General features: G+C 41.8%; 1 protein-coding gene across 9 annotated transcripts in view; it reads right to left on the bottom strand.

The window, feature by feature from the left end:
• The window catches only part of gpatch8 (G patch domain containing 8), a 28,514-nt gene that overhangs the window by 9,222 nt on the left and 3,160 nt on the right, over positions 1-16,132 (bottom strand). Inside the window, exons 2-6 of one of the 9 annotated variants that reach the window (XM_089018799.1) lie at positions 15,836-15,913; positions 13,000-13,037; positions 8,633-8,651; positions 5,127-5,199; positions 1,025-1,066 (exon numbers count right to left, since the gene is read on the bottom strand). Coding sequence is in view for 4 of the 9 variants with exons in the window: in XM_089018794.1 (XP_088874920.1) it covers positions 5,127-5,199; positions 15,836-15,913 (151 nt within the window). In the remaining 5 variants the exon portion in view is untranslated. The other 8 variants (XM_089018798.1, XM_089018796.1, XM_089018797.1 and 5 more) reach the window with 8 other exon arrangements.

Here is a 16,132-nt window from a genome sequence, read left to right as displayed (position 1 = left end):
GTTTTTTTCCATGGTTGGGTGCCGATAAAGCGCTGGCCAGACCTCAGGTAATATTTTTCGCTTCCACAAGGGGGAAACAAATAAGAGAGAGGTCTACGGTTTCTTACACCGAATTGAATGTTTATGTAGTACCAAAACTCAATATTCTGTGGATCCTGGAAATTGAGTGACAATGACAAAAACCCTGGCAGTAAACGAGTTAACTTATATTTACTTTATTATCATTAACTTAAATGGTACTTTTGTTATTTTCAGGAGTGTACTTAACAAGTTCCAATGATTCCACGAGTCATGTGCAACACTTCTGAGCAGTGTTATATAAAAGCGATAACAAAGGCCCAAGTGTTTTCATTTTTTAATGCCAAAGCAAATCTTGTACTCATTTGTTTAAAGCAATTGTTGCTGCCCACTTTAGAATTTGTCATCTCGGAGCTAAGTACTGCATGTTAGTGAAACAAAAGGGAAAGAGGCATATTCAAACTGACTGCCTCGCTGATGATTCCTTAATTTAGGGGGAAAACGGGTGAGATGGGTGATCGTCTGGAGATTCAGAGAGTGAAATAAGTACACTGTTAGCGGGGTTAGCATGCACGTCAGTCCACTGCAGTGGTTCGTCTGAATGGAGTCGCAAGCCCAGCCCAGAATTAAAAGATTCATTAACAAATGCATCCCAAATCTTAACCACCAATCGTCAAACACAGTGACAAAAACGTCCAAATGACCCATCCCAGTGGAAAAAAAAAGAAAGGGACCAGACAACAACAATGTGCATCTAAATCACAAGGTGTGAATCACAAGGTTTTAAAAAAAAGAAAGAAATGTCAAACAACATGACAATGTTGTTCTAAGAGAAATACGTAATGCATGATAATATATACAAGCAGCAGAATGAGGACTAATACGGAGAGAATTGAAAGCCTAGGTAGCATTGGTGCTGTGATGAGAGGAGAAACAAAAAAAAAAAAAACATGGGAGAAAACGAAAAAAAATCAATCAGGGGGGGGGGGGATAAAATAACATTTACCACTAAGTTTACCATCAGCACAACATGGGCAGGATCAAATCGCTGTAAAAAAGAAACACCAATTGGTTAAGCAGGAAGATTGAGACACATAGAGAAGGGAGGGCGGTGTTGGGGGGTGTAACGTGTACGTGTGGTGTATGTGGAATTGTGGTACTTGGCTGGGGGTTGGGGGGCGGGATGGATTATTACCTGAGGCACTTAATGTGTCCCGTCAATGTGTCCACATCCTCCCCATCCGCCCAAATCATTTTACACACAGCGAGGTGCTTACAGGTTCCCTCTCACCACCATCTCCAAACCACAGGTCCCAGTGCCCCGGGCTATTTTTGGGGATTTATCTCAAATTATGTTCCAAACCACCACAATGTAAATCCCGTGGGCCAGAGACGGCCCGGGAGCGGTTTATCAGGGCCGTCGTGTGTTTCCGTAAAGAAACAAAACACTCAGAGGACCTGTTTTCAAGGTTCCCCCCCCCCCCATCCCTGATCTTGTCAAGACTAAAGAATTTTGGAGATTTACCAGCTCAGAAAAAAAAAAAAAATCAAAGAAGCACACAAACCAGGAATGCTAATGTAAACAATCCAAAACAGAATCGAGTTTTAATGTACAGACGCTCCTCAGTTTACGAACGAGATACATTCCGAGTGGTCGTTCGTAAGGTGAGTTTGTTCGTAAATTGCTTCAGTGCTATATTTTCTATGGAATGTGCTGTATGTTGAAGTCAAACACTGAACGGGGAAGTATAAAACACAGACGGTCTGACAATTAGAAAATAACTTCACACATAGTGTAGTTCGACAACATATATCCTTGGGTCTCCAGTAAGCCATTCCTAAAGCTTCTGGTACGTAATTACTCAATTACATGCCAGCAGCCATTACTTTTTGTTATGCATCGCATCCTCCTGGAGTGTCAACTGGGAAGAGGGATTTCCACCCCGCCCACATACTCTACGCAGCCAATCATAAGCGAGCTCGGCTGATCGGGGCCTGAACTCATTGGCAACACGTTGGCGCTGATTAGTCAGCCTAGGTGTCCGTCGCGTAAACATCCAGCCCTTGAAACATTCAATGTGGGTGTGCGTGCACGTGCGTAAAGCACAGTATACAGCCAATGGCAAGCGAGCTCGACGCGCTATACAAAATCTAACTTACAGCATCTCTGTCCTAACATTTTTCGACATACCCGCAAAATTCGTATGTACCGTTATTCTTAACTCAAAAGTAGGGGAGCATCTGTATCAAAAGGTGGGACATTTTTAAACGACTCCCCCCGATATGGTAAGTATGTGATACAAGTGTACTTGAAGAATTTACCCGGCGGACTTTAAGCAGGGCTTGACGCATGTACCGTAAGTATTATGAGTCACATTTTTTAATCCTGTGCTGCCATTTTGTGTTAGACCACCTTAACAGCTACACTGCTTAAAGCCCGGGGTGGGAGGGTGTGGCAGTCGGAGCCAAGCAACGGTGCACCTCTGGGACAAACATGCCGTGCAAGGGGGGAGGCAAAAGGGGTTAAAAAATAGGGGAGGATGGGTTGTGGTGTGTAACCAAGGCAACAGAGATGTTGAGGGTGTGGGAGGGTGGTGAGGTTTTCCCTGTAAGTTGACACGATGGCTTGCTCGCTCAGTTACAGTAACAATCATACCCTCACACGCATGTAGACACATACACACACACCTCATCAGTCCGACGCGTGACAAACACACACATCCCAAGTTGTTTTCAAGTTGAAACAGGCGAACAAGAAGAGAGCAGGTAAAGTTGGGTCTACTCTGCAAGCCATTCAAAGTCGGAGACATGGACGCAGCCAATCAGATTCCCCGACAGCAGCCGCGGAAATAAAGAGGGAGGGGGGGGGGCGTATTTGGGGACGAGCTGGCGATACATGATTCTCAGGAGTGTGATGGAATCACGGCTTTTTACGTCTAAATGATTGAATTGAACTGCCGTTGTTTTGCTCAAATCAAAGCGCTTCGCATCCGGGTGGATTCGAGTAACGGTTTAGTGATTTTGAAGCAGAGAAAAGGAAGCTTTCAGAGGCCAATAGGCTATAGTATACTGTAAAAAAGGAAAAGAAAAAAGAAAAAGGGGAAAGGGGGGGTTACACTGAGGTAAACTGCCGAGTGGGAGAAAGAAAACACACACACAACACGCACGCATACTGACATACAGAAGGGATCCAACAAACCTTACCTAAAAAGGGGCAAAAAAAGGACAAAAGAAGAATAAGAAACACAGTCAATACAGTGGAAAACTTAAAAAAGGGGGACAACGCGTTTTCACTTGAAAAATGCAACCCCCCCCCCCAGGATTAAAACGACGGCGCTTTCAACAAAACACAACCGCCGTGTTGCAAGTCAATGCATCCAGCAGGTGGACAAACCCCTTGATTTGTCCGAGCGGACTGCAGTTTGCCGCAGAGGCATCTGCACACAAAGTGGGAAATGCTTACGTCAGCGGCGCCCGGGGACGGCCCCACCACAATATCACGACGCCTTCTCAAGGCCGCAACAAATTTCAGCTAAGGCTTGCCAATGACATTTTGTTTTGTGTCTGATTGATTCATCGTCCTTTTTAGTAATCTTTTTAAGGTACTATTAATTTACGGTGATAACCACACAGGACAGCTGCAACAAGCAATTTTTATCTACTCAGGTTTAACACGATTAAGCGTACAAATGCAATAACAATCTCGCCCACCCGCAGCCAGTCAAGCTTTTGGGAAAAATGTCTTTACTTCTAATACACAGGGATGCATCTGGTGTATTAAACAAGGGGGCCATCTTGTGTCTGAAATAGGGGCCAAATTCTAAAATTGATGGGGCCCGATTTAACTAGATTGTCGAAGTATACAAAACTGAATGAAATAAACTAAAATACATTCATTGGAGCATGATATTTCTAAATTGCAAATGAAAAAAAATGACTAAAATCTATTTTTGTTAATATACCAACAACTTTAATTGAAGTCAAAGAAATTAATCATACATAAAATAAACAATCATTTTGTATTTTCCTTACACAATCAATCCTGTGCTATTTTGATATTCCACGGTATTACAGAGACGACAAAGAGAACAGACTTTGCACAATATTTCTTACTAGTGTCTACTTATACAAATTTCTTTGCTTTGAAGATTTCCAATGTGCCTCAACAGCTCTGAAATCATCCCCATTATCCACAAAATTCAAATCATTAAAAGCAATTTACTGCAATTAATTGTCACTACCCACGGCAGACTTATTCAATTGTTTCTTTAAAAAAACGAGAATATGCTTGTTTGCAGCCTGTTTTTAATGTATTTTAGAGTGTTACTCCTGTTCTCTCGCTCCATGTTGCAAATATCCACCATGTTTGATGTAAATACTGCAATGCACCATGGGTAAATTAATATTCAATTCGCCCTTTCTGTGGTTTCCGGCGAATCACGAAAAAGCCAGAGATATCCTCTAGCACGATTTTGGAATGCACCGAAACAAATGCAAGGTGATTATGGCTCAATATCGGTAAGGCAAGATGGCAGACGACGAAAGTTAAAATCTCTGCAGGAAAACAAACAGCTTTCAATTACTGTTTAACTAAATTTGTTTCTTTAGTTATTTTAACAAAAGTATGTCATATGTGGCGCAGCTCATGTAGCAATATGCGCTAATCGTAATAGACTTGCTCCAGTGCTGGCGCAGTTGAGTTACAAAGTTACGCCAGTGTCTGTCAAAATGCGTAAATACGCGGCCCAGATGCATCCCTGGTTCCGTGTCCTGAACTGGGTCAGATGAGACACCAAAAGCAATCTAAATAAAAATGAACATTTACAGGAAATTTCACGATATCAGAACAGAAAAACTAAAAATTCTACAGAGGAGACCTCAAGGTAACTTCATGAACTGAAAACGCACTTCTATTATCCCATCCAAAAATATTTTCCTCCCAGGTTTGAGGGGAAGCAGAAAGATAGCAACAAAGTGAGGCCAGTTGGCCAAGACGGACATAAATAAAAAAGTTGCCGGTACAAAGAAAGACCCTGAAAATGTCAACTTAGAGAACTGGCGAATGTCACCAGCATACATTGGCTGTGCGTGGATGAGCGAGCGCTTACCCTGCATGGTTTTGCCCAAGCCCTGGCCCAACTTCCAGCCATGTTTCTGAAGCAACCGGTGCCCGATGTTGTCCTAGAAGATAGGAGAGAGGAGAGAAACCAGAAATATTCCAATAATAAGAGGTGCTTTTCCCACCGTGAACTCCCGTCCGTCCCCTCCCCCCACTTCACACAACAATAAAGCACTCGATCATCAGCACAGCCACCACCACCACCATCGTTATCATGAACGTCATCCACGTCAACTAAAAAAAAGTGTACGTCGGTGTCTTCTATCACAAGTGTGGGGAGTCTGGTGGTGAGGAAGGAGGGGGTATTGTTATGTTTTATTTTATTTTTCCACACCATTAAATGAGGCTATGTGTAGTCTGTACACTACGTTTGGGAGTGTGTGAACATCCGTTTGACAGGCGGTGACATCGATCACGAAAAAAGTTGGGAGGGGGTAAGGAGGAAGGTAGGCGATAAATATATGCATTACACAAACAAGCGCACACACATAGATATGAACCACTACAGAGGAAGATCTTAGTCAACAAAGAAAAGCGACACAGAACAAGTATGGAAATCTTGCATTCACAAAAATGACGATCAGAAACTCCAAGCTTTGCTGTGATTCTGTAACCATGACAGGAGGTGGCGGGTCGGGGGAGCATCATGAAACACGGAGCCGTCACAAATAAAATACACAAAAAGAAAAAGAAATAAATAAAAGCGTGAGGAAGAGACAGGAGTGATGCTAGCGGGGGCCTTGGATTACCATTACAAGGCCCTGGAGGAGAGGGGTGACGGGGGTCAGAATGTGCACGGGTGAAGGGGAATGAGCGCAGGCCAAAACAAGGGAGATGCAAAAATAGCACCACTGAAAACAAATCAGAAATTGTCATTGTGCATGTTCTATTTGTATGTCATTTATTATTTCATAAAGTTATTATTATTGATAATAAACATGTTTACAAAAGCATTATTTTAAAGGCCTCTCTTGTGAAAAATTACTTTTTCCATGTACTGTACATGAAATACTTTTTTGGTTGACTGGCCACAAGTCAGTTGGGCTAGCAGTCACCTGCAACGCGAATGAGGACATGCGCTAAGAGTTACCGTGACTTCCAGCACTACTTTTTTCTAGTTGAAATAGGAGGTTGCTATTTGAGGCTGTTCGGTTTAGCCTGGCTTGATGTGGAATTTCAGAATTATACCCCTACTCACCCCATGGCTCCTTTACCAATTGCAAAGCGGGCATCTTATTTTGAAGTCTAATCATTCTGGATTGTTGCATATTATTGCCAAAATCCTCCCCCAGTAAAAATGAATCTGAGCATATGAACATGCACAACAGGAATTTCCTCAAAACATCTGGGGTGAAATGCGCAAGTTTCCAGAGACGGTTTTGTCACTAGTATGGGTCAGCAGAGGGATGGGAGGGGGGAGAAAACCTGAAAACATTAAGTGAAATGCAAGACTGTCCCAAACACGACAGTACAACCTCAAGCACAAATCAACATGACACTTAAAATGTCGTCATAAAAAAAAAAAAAGTGTCGTTCATTTGTGATTAAAACGATTCCAGCCTACATTCACCAAAGTGTTGCATTCTTCCCCCGGCCCCTCCCCCAGAAGAATATAGCAAAAAATACAAACCAAAGATGAAGGATATTTATAATCACAAAGAAATTGACATCAATGTTCACGAAAACGGAAAGTGAAAGGAGTTGGAATACAAAATAAATCAATCTGCATGCAGCTTTTTGTTACAATGGCTTCAACAAAAAGCATCGATGGTATTAGTAACACACTGCCAAAGGTGCACATACATCTGAGAAGGCGGGAGGGTGGCAGGGGGTGTTAACACCACCTAAGTGAGTTTGTCTCAGGTGGATCAGGCACAGAGAAGGTGGTGATGGCTCAACGGGGCCCTTTTTGGGTGTTATTTTTATTGTATTTTTTTACTTAATCAATAACTGAGATTTCTAGGGGTAGTAGAGAGCAGGCTGAGCCATGGCGGAGGGGTTTTTGGGGTGAAAGGTAGACTGAGTATGGATGGGTTAGTGCACGTGAAAGAGGAGTGGCGGTTACACGCAGCATGCACAGCATCTCAGCCAAACAAGGTCCTCGTTTGGGACGGCTTCTTTAATGTCAACCGCTTCAGATTCAAAAATGATGCAATCATTTCATCGGGTGGATCCGAACGAGTTCCAAAAGAGGCCACTTATTATTTCAAAAATGTGATTATTATATCAAAATTGAGAGCAGAGTTTCCACTAAGTGGTACAGATTTTCGTTGCCAAGGGCTTGGGCGCGTGTACCTTAGTTGATCTCTCAGCGTGAGGATCATGATTCACATTCTAGGGGAGCCATGTCGTAAAATGTTGTCTTAAAGTCAAAAAGACCGGCTTAAAAAAAGTAAATCAGTCAGTCAGTTTTGTTCAAAACCTGTGAAGTTTCACGCAGAATCACAAGCAACAACTGGTAAGCTTGCACGCAGATTTATTTTTGCCTAGGAGACAACTATTTTTAGCCTGTTTTTATTTATCCATCCAGCTAGCTGGCGAGCAACCTATCTCTCCAGATAGCTGGCTAGCAACCCATCTATCCAGCTAGCTAGCTAGCAACCGATCAATCCAGATAGCAACCTATCTATCTATCCAGCTAGCTGGATAGATAGGTTGCTAGCTAGCTATCGTTGTGTATTGGTGTACAGTATTTACTTGGCATAGTCAGGAGGTCAGCGCAAGCGCAGTCTATCGACTCAATAAATATGCCGTTTTTTTGTCTCTTAAATGATCGCTCGAGCACGATTTTGGTGTGATTTTGTGTTGATATTAACGTAATGTGAAAGGATTAAAATATGACACCACTATAAAACGATGTGTGGAGATTCTGCCCGAGATTGACAACATGTGTCGCGCCTCGAGGAGTAAAATAGCTCAGCAAATAAAATGAAGTCGAACAGGCAGCGCACAGGAAGGACACAATTTGTTTAGGGTAGTTGATTAGTTTAGATGTTAAATATGACAATGCAAGACTGCTCGTCGTGATATATAACGATTTACACTTCCAAACAGTATTTGGCACAAATGAACTTAATACCACTTAATGGAAACACACGACAAGCTTAAAGCCAAATTAAAAAGATATGATTGGCCATAACTAGCACCCGATCGGCCTCTCTCGATCCTCCATTACCGGATTATGCTACAATAGCATCGTTATTGATAATACATGGCAGCGGCTCAGAGGAGAACTGAAGCTCCCTGAGTAAATAAAAATAAGACAATGCTTCAAATTCGTCAATCTGATATAGTAAAAAAAAAAAAAGAGGAAAGGCTGGTTAGGGCGAGATTTGTGACTGGCGGCAGAGATGAGGTGCTGGCGACGTGTGTCGGAGCGACAGACAGAGAGTGCACCAAAAAGAATGGACGAACAGACGGGAGGACGGACGGATGAAAGCAAAGACGGCGAGTCCAACAGCAGTGCAAGTGGAGTGAAGGCATTTCCATACGAACCTGGCTTTAAAATACTGGGCTGTCAAAAAAACAGTCACACGTGACACAACGTAAGAAACCAGCCAAACGCTTTCAACTGTAATGTTGCTAACTTTGTCTACTACATAATAAAAAATAAAATAAAAATAAAAAATCTAAGACTGCTTCACTCTGCTACATATAAAAAATAAAGTGTTTACAAACAGAAAAGGTAGGCATGTCCAAAAAAAATAATCACCCCCCCAAAAATAAAATAAAAACAATGCTGTTAATACAGGAGAAAAGAAAAGCAGAAAATGTTATCCAAACAAAAGTCCTCTACAAACTGGAGGGGGGGGGGGGGGCTAGTTTTGGAGATTGTGTGCACTGCGCTGTTACCTGCACAGTGCCTTGCAAAGATATGGCCGTGGGAAAAGATATGCAGCGTAGCCCATGTAGAGACCTCAAAGTACTAACGTAGTCATGTCTATGCAGAAAACTGGGGATTTAGTATATGACAAAATATAAATGGTATCGCTAAAATAATTTGTCAAGTTGTGAGATGACGACAAAGAGGTTTAAGTGTTGACAAATTTAGCAGGCGCACTGACGGGTTACGTTTCAAAACTTGTCAAGTGGCAGTCATGTGGCGTAGCGCGACCGAAACAGTTGTGAATCGGTGAATCAGAGCTAATGCCACATGTTCTGTTCTAGGAAGAGTTAAGAACACGCAAGGAGGATACTTACTTCCCCATTTTGATGTTTGTAGCTGAGTAAAATGCACAGGTGTCAAAGTCAAGGCCCGGGGGCCAAATCTGGCCTGCCACATCATTGTAATCAGCCCGCGAAAGCAAATACATTTGGGAAATTCCATAATACTTGCTAAAGTCTGAACATAAATTTCAAATTGTCCCATCTAAACCACAATAAGTCTTTTTTTTTTTACTTTGAATTTGAAAACTACCGTATTTTCCGGTGTATAAGGCACACAGGAGTATAAGCCGCACCCCTAAAGAATGGTGTATTTTCAAACTTTTTTTCCATATGTCAGGCGCACCGGAGTATAAGGCACACATTCAATAAATGAACAGTTTTCCAAATATAATATATAAAAATATAAATGTTTTCCTTATATTAGGCACACCACATTATAAGGCGCTACAGTAGAGGTTGGGGTTACGCACAATTTCTTCTTCAGGGGGAAATTGAGTTGAAGGCTGCTGACAGTAGTCTCAATATTACTTCACATATAAGGCGCACCTGCATATAAGGCGAACGGTCATCTTTTGAAGAAAATCAAGGCTTTTGGGGTGTTCCTTATACACCGGAAAATGCAGCAGTTAATTAATTTATTTTGTACTCTACATGTAATATGTGGGGGGATTAAACATCCTAATGCACACCCTAATGCACAGGTGTCAAAGTCAAGGCCCGCGGGCCAAATCCGGCCCGCCACATCATTTTTTTTCGGCCCGCGAAAGCAAATCAAACTTGTTAAATTCCATGATGATTGCTAAAATCTGAGCCAAAATTTCATATTTTTGGATGTCAACCACAATAAAAGTCATTCTTGACTTCAGATTTGAAAACGAGTTATTCATTAATTTGCTGTGTGCTCTATATGTAATATTTGAAGGGATTTAAACATTCTCAAAGTCAAAGTCAAAGTCAGCTTTATTGTCAAATATGCTAATATGCATGACATACAGCACAGATGAAATTAATGTCCTCTCGGACCCAGCGTGCAAGACATGCAAGGCACTTATAACGTGGCTAAAAACGACATACAATGGTGATAATGGGTTCCCCAAATTCATAACGGCCCTCGAGAGGAAACCATAACTACAATGTGGCCCGCGGCAAAAAATGACTTTGACACCCTTGTCCTAATGGCTTCCCCAAATTCATAACCAGCCCCCCCCCCGAGATGAAAACCGTAACTACATTGTGGCCAGCTGCAAAAAAACAAACAAAAAAAACGAGAGTTTGACACCCTTTCGTTAAGGCGTGTGAGGAGCTAGTGAAATTGCAACTTGTGTGGAAGTTTGGGAGAAAAAAAAATCCCTTCATCTGGTTTTCCTCTAAAATCATTGCTGGAGGGTGTGTGTGTAAGAGATTGGGGTACATTTTATGGCTCTGAGGGTGTCCGCTGCATATCGGTCAGGGTCGGGGTAGGGTGGGGGAGGTGAGTTATGACAAGGGAGCGGGTGGATGATCAAGGGAGTAAAAAGGAGTTGAAAACGACAATCGGTGGTGTTGTATTGAATATTACCACACATGCAATGCAAAACCATTGTTAGAGAGAGAGAGGGAGAGGACAGGGGGGGGGGGATAAAGACACGAGTCAAAGATCCCAGTCAAGTACCACAGACCTCTAAGCTTCCTATGAATGACATACAACTAGAGGTTGAGGGGAGGGGCTCCGAGATGCCACGCTGAACCGTTCACTGAAAGAAAAGACACGTTTGTGAAGTGCAGTCGTACCTTGACAGGGTTCTGATTGATTAAATACAAATGTTTTCATTTTAATTTGAAATAATATTTCATTTAACTCATTCGCTGCCATTCCTGAATTTATTCTGCTTTTGTTTTTTTCTTGGGGGGTGCTGATAAAACGCTGGCCAGACCTCCGGCAAGGTTTTCACTTCCACGAGGGGGCAGCATTTGTCTTTTTGTCCATGTTAGCGCTTTGTTCCAGCTTCAGGTGTTGCTAAATTAATATGTATTGTATTGTATTTTGTACACCCGCCCCCATTTCAAGCTCAAATAACTCCAAACCCATATAACTTGGGAATTAACTCAATGGCTGCCGCTGCTCACCCACACAAAAAAATCCCGTGACTGTAAAGTGTCCTTGAGAGTTTTGAAAGGCGCTTGGAAATTAAATGTATTATTATTTTTTTTTTTTCTGAGAGTCGAAGATGTCTACCGTTGTATTGAATGTTTATTTAGTCCTAAAACTCAATAATCTGTGGGTCCTGCAATTTGAATGAAAATGACAAAAACCCTGGCACTGGAGTGGAGACATTTTTACACATCGTCTGGCAGTGAATGAGTTAATGGTCCATGTTGTCCATACTTGTTACGGTACCGAGTTTGTCTTACATCCAGGTTGAGTGAACGCTGGCGCAAATGGCTGTCACTGCTCACCCGCAGAAAAAAAAAAGTTCTTATCCCGTGACTGTAAAGTGTTCTTGAGAGTTTTGAAAGGCGTTTAGAAATATAATGTATGATTATTATAATTATTACTATTGATAAATGACAGGTATGAGTTGGCGCCGAGTCCCAAACTAAAACCCCATTGAGGGTTTTGTTGGTTCCGCGAGAATCATTCAGTCTATTATTTTCGAAAGAATGTTCATTTATTTGCGGATTTGAGAGTAGATACCATTGATAATCAAAAACTGTACATTTTTACGACATTTTAATGCCAATTTTGTGATTGCGCAAGGTTGTTGTTATTTCAACTTGCCGAGTTTAAGGTTCCAAAGGCGTTTGCCGGATTTTAACAACTGTAAAAAGTTGAACGTGTTTAAAGTTTGACGGCGATACGACAAGCTCAGTTTCTGTTGCCCCCTTCCTATAATAGGCACATTTGCTGTGGCTTCTGTCTTATCAAAACATCCGGAAATTACATTAAAAAAACAATCTATTTATATTCTCCAGAAATCAAGGTACCACTGAACACCTAAATTTTGATCATTTGACCACTTTTTGACTTTTTGAACTGCAGCTCAGCTCTCGGTGTCCCCCGTCCCTCCAATCATAAATAATAGCGCAGGAGCAGAAGAGCCACTCAAAGCAGGTAAGCAGGCCACCTTTCGTCCTTTTTGTATTCCTCCACCACCCACAGTCGTGGATGACTCCCCTCCATGTGGGAGGGGAATAGCTGTCAAACAGAAAACAGACATTTTTCGTTGCTGCTTGACTTGTTCTGGCGTACAGATTAGCAATTGCTTCACATCTGGTGGCGGCTGTTGTTCCAGTTTGACTGGAAGAGTGACTCCGTGGAGGCAAAGAGAGACTCGGGCCTGCTTAACTCGAGGCTTCAGAGGGGATAGACAAGTAAAAGACAGTAACAAATAAAACAAAATAAGAGAGCTGCCTGCGCTATTCTTCACGTGCCTCTTTAGTCAAAAAAATAAGAAGAAAATGCAATCCCAGTTGCACAAGCACCATGCCAGCACAGAATGACAGAGGGTACTGTACACCGAATCACTGTGTAGTAGGGAGGGAGCGAGACAGAAATTCAGAGATAGCGAGAAGAGATTGAGAGTGGGATAGCGGTGAGTCAGAGCAAGAAAAAGAACGAAAGAGAGAGAGGCAGAGAGAGACAACAACAGTCAAGAAAAGCGTTACAAGGACCCTAGAGACAGGAGTAAAAAAAGCAAGAGCGTGCAAATACAAACCGGATCATTGCTGCTTAGCTAATTGGGGAGCCAATTCGCTGCAGGAGAGAAATGTCGAACACCCCAAGTTGTGTACAATAAGATAACTGTCCTATAAACACAAACACATTCTAAGCTACCGTGTCTCTCACACTCACTCACACACACACACACACACACACACACACACACACACACACACACACACACACACACACGCACACACACACGCGCGCACACACACACGCACGTGCACAGCCGTTCGCATCGTTGAATACGTGTTTTGTTGTTTGAGGAGTGGAGGAAGCACTGCTGGATGATTTGGATTGCGTTGGGGATTAATAAAAATCGAGATATAACATTGAAATGAGAAGACATATGGTTCCTGGTCTTGGCAAATTAGGCTTGCCAGAATTCTTTTTAGCCCAGACTGTGATTGCGTTTAAATCCAGGTTAATTTTTTTTAATCTTTAACTCATTCACTGCCAGACGATGTGCAAAAAAAATGTGTCCGCTCCGGTGCCAGGGTTTTTGTCATTTTCACTCAGATTGTAGGACCCACAGAATATTGAGTTTTAGGACTACATAAACATTCAAGGCAGCGTAAGAAACACTAGACTCTCTTCTCTCATCAGAAAAGAAAGAGTTAATGCCTAAATTATATGGGTCTGGAGTTATCTGAGCTTGAAATGGGGGTGGCTGTCCAAAAGACAATACAATACATACATATTGATTTATATAGCGCTTTAACTACAGCTGAAGCTGAAACAAAGCGCCAACATGTATTTTATTATTATCATCACTTGCTAGCTATTTGCTATCTATTCGCTATCAGGCTGGCAAGCTATCTAACTAGCTATCTAGTCACTATCTAGCTGGCTGGCTATCTAGCCAACTGGCTATCTAGCTAGGTATCTGTTGGCTAACAATTGGCCAGCTAGCTAGCTTTGTATCTATTTGAGTTACATCCGGGTTGAGTGAACGCTGGCGAGTGGCTGCCGCTGCTCACCTACAAAAAAAAACTTATCTTGTGACTGTAAAGTGACCTTGAGTTTTGAAAGGCGCTTATGAAATGAAATGTAGTATTATTATTAAAAGGCCAATGCTGCCCCCTAATGGAAGGGAAAAACATTGCCAGAGGTCTGACCGGTGCTTTACTGGCAAGAAAAAAACAAAACCCAAACAAATTCTGGAATGGCGCTCCACGTCATATTTTCAATTCCCGAATAAATTCGGGGCTGGCAGTGAATGAGTTAGTTTTCTACAAATGTGTACTTTTTTTCCCCTACATTTTTGAAACCTAATCTTATTTCATGACTTTTTATTTTTTGCTGTTCACGTTCTTAAAAGTTGTCAATGTACGTTCCAGTAATTTTTGTAAGATACCGTATTTTCCGGTGTAAAAGGCGTACCAGAGTATAAGTATGAATGGTGTTTTTTCAAACTTTTTCCATATCTAAGGCGCACCGCAGTATAAGGTGCGCCTTCAATGAATGAAAACAGTTTTGCAAATATAATATAGAAAGATATAAAAGTTTTCCAAATATAAGACACACCACGTTATAAAGAAGAGGCTGGTGTTATGCACTGCTTCTTCTACAGTCGGTGGCTGCCGACAGGAGTATCAAGACCTGTTGTGGCTCAATTATACTTCACATAAGTAATATCTGTGTATAAGACGCAGGGTTGTCTTTTGAAGGAAATCAAGGCTTTTGGGTACGCCTTATCCACCGGAAAATAGGGTACCTTTGTTTTCACTGCTGTGCTTCCCGTGTGTCGTTGATTGCGGCGGTTCTAAACGCTTGCAGGTGTTGCCTTTTCTTGTGTGAAGCATATTGAGAAAAAAAAAACTGGACACTTGTAGCTTGTAATGTAAATATGGGTTGATGCAATACAGCTACATACAGTGAGACCTCAACTTACAAACACCTTAACTTACAAACTTTTCGTCTTACAAACATCAAATTTATGCAAATTAAACCTTATAATAAATACTATTTTCATAATACACACCCACCACGGTTGGCGGAGTGATCTTCGGCGGAAGCACACGACCGAACAGTCCTTTTGGAAGGTGACTCTCCTTCCATAAGCCATCAACGACCATCAAAAAGGTAAATACAACTTTATTTTACAGCACAGTTTATTTCTTTAATTACAGTCCTCATGCAATTCCCTTTGACCTCCAACGCCATTCCATCAAGCCATAAATGACCATCACAAATGTAAATAAAGTGACTTTATGATACAATGCAATGTATTTCTTTCATTGCAATGCAATAGCACATTTATTATACATAGAATAAGGTATGTTGCGTGTAGTAAGGCATATTTAGTTGAAAAGTATATTTTATGGAAACCCAGGAACGGATTATTCCCATTTTAATGGTTTCCTATGGGATTTTTTTTAGATACACACTTTTCGCCTTACACACTCTGTCTGAGAACCAATTAAGTTCGTAAGTTGAGGTCTCACTGTATATCAATATGCCTTTCTTGATACTTGCACTATGTACAGTTTTTTTATGAAACAGTTTGAAGTGCCCCCTCTCAGTGCTTTATCCACTCCGTTCTTTTACTTGGCGCAAAGTCTAACAAATGATATTATTTTCAACTCAAACCAAACATCTACCTAGCATGTACGCCGTCGACCTCACACAAGAAATGGATAGCAGACGACACAGGGACTGGGGGGGAGGCTTTCAGGGGTATTAATGGACACGAAATGCTCGTTTCGATTGGTTAAAGAAAGTCAAGCGTACGCTTAACGTTTACACAAAACAAAAATCCCTGCCTGGACCAATCATCCATTCTCACAGTTGGTCCAATGGTGCGGGATGACGGGATGCGGCCTTACCGATTCGATGGGCTTGTCCAGGGACGCCTGCTCCAGCTCCACTTGGCCATCTTCATACTGGTCAAAGTGATTTCCGCCCTGATTAACACACATTTAAACACATCCATGAAACGTTCAGGAATGACAGAACATGTGCGTAAATATGATATCATCTTTCTCTACTTCAAACAAAAAACAAAAGTGTTGCCAAGATTTAAAAAGTACACATTACTGCCATGTGCACTCATCGTGCGTGAGGGCGAGCCGTAAAACTGCGAAGAAGTAGACTATGAGTTTATGAGCCGGTAAACTCCAAAT

Source organism: Hippocampus bargibanti, linkage group LG17, assembly GCF_051943395.1.
Source record: "Hippocampus bargibanti isolate YZ-2025 linkage group LG17, ASM5194339v1, whole genome shotgun sequence".
In the NCBI taxonomy this organism is placed as follows: domain Eukaryota; kingdom Metazoa; phylum Chordata; class Actinopteri; order Syngnathiformes; family Syngnathidae; genus Hippocampus; species Hippocampus bargibanti.
Note: the sequence above shows the minus strand (reverse complement) of the source record. Positions and strands in the feature narration are given on the sequence as shown.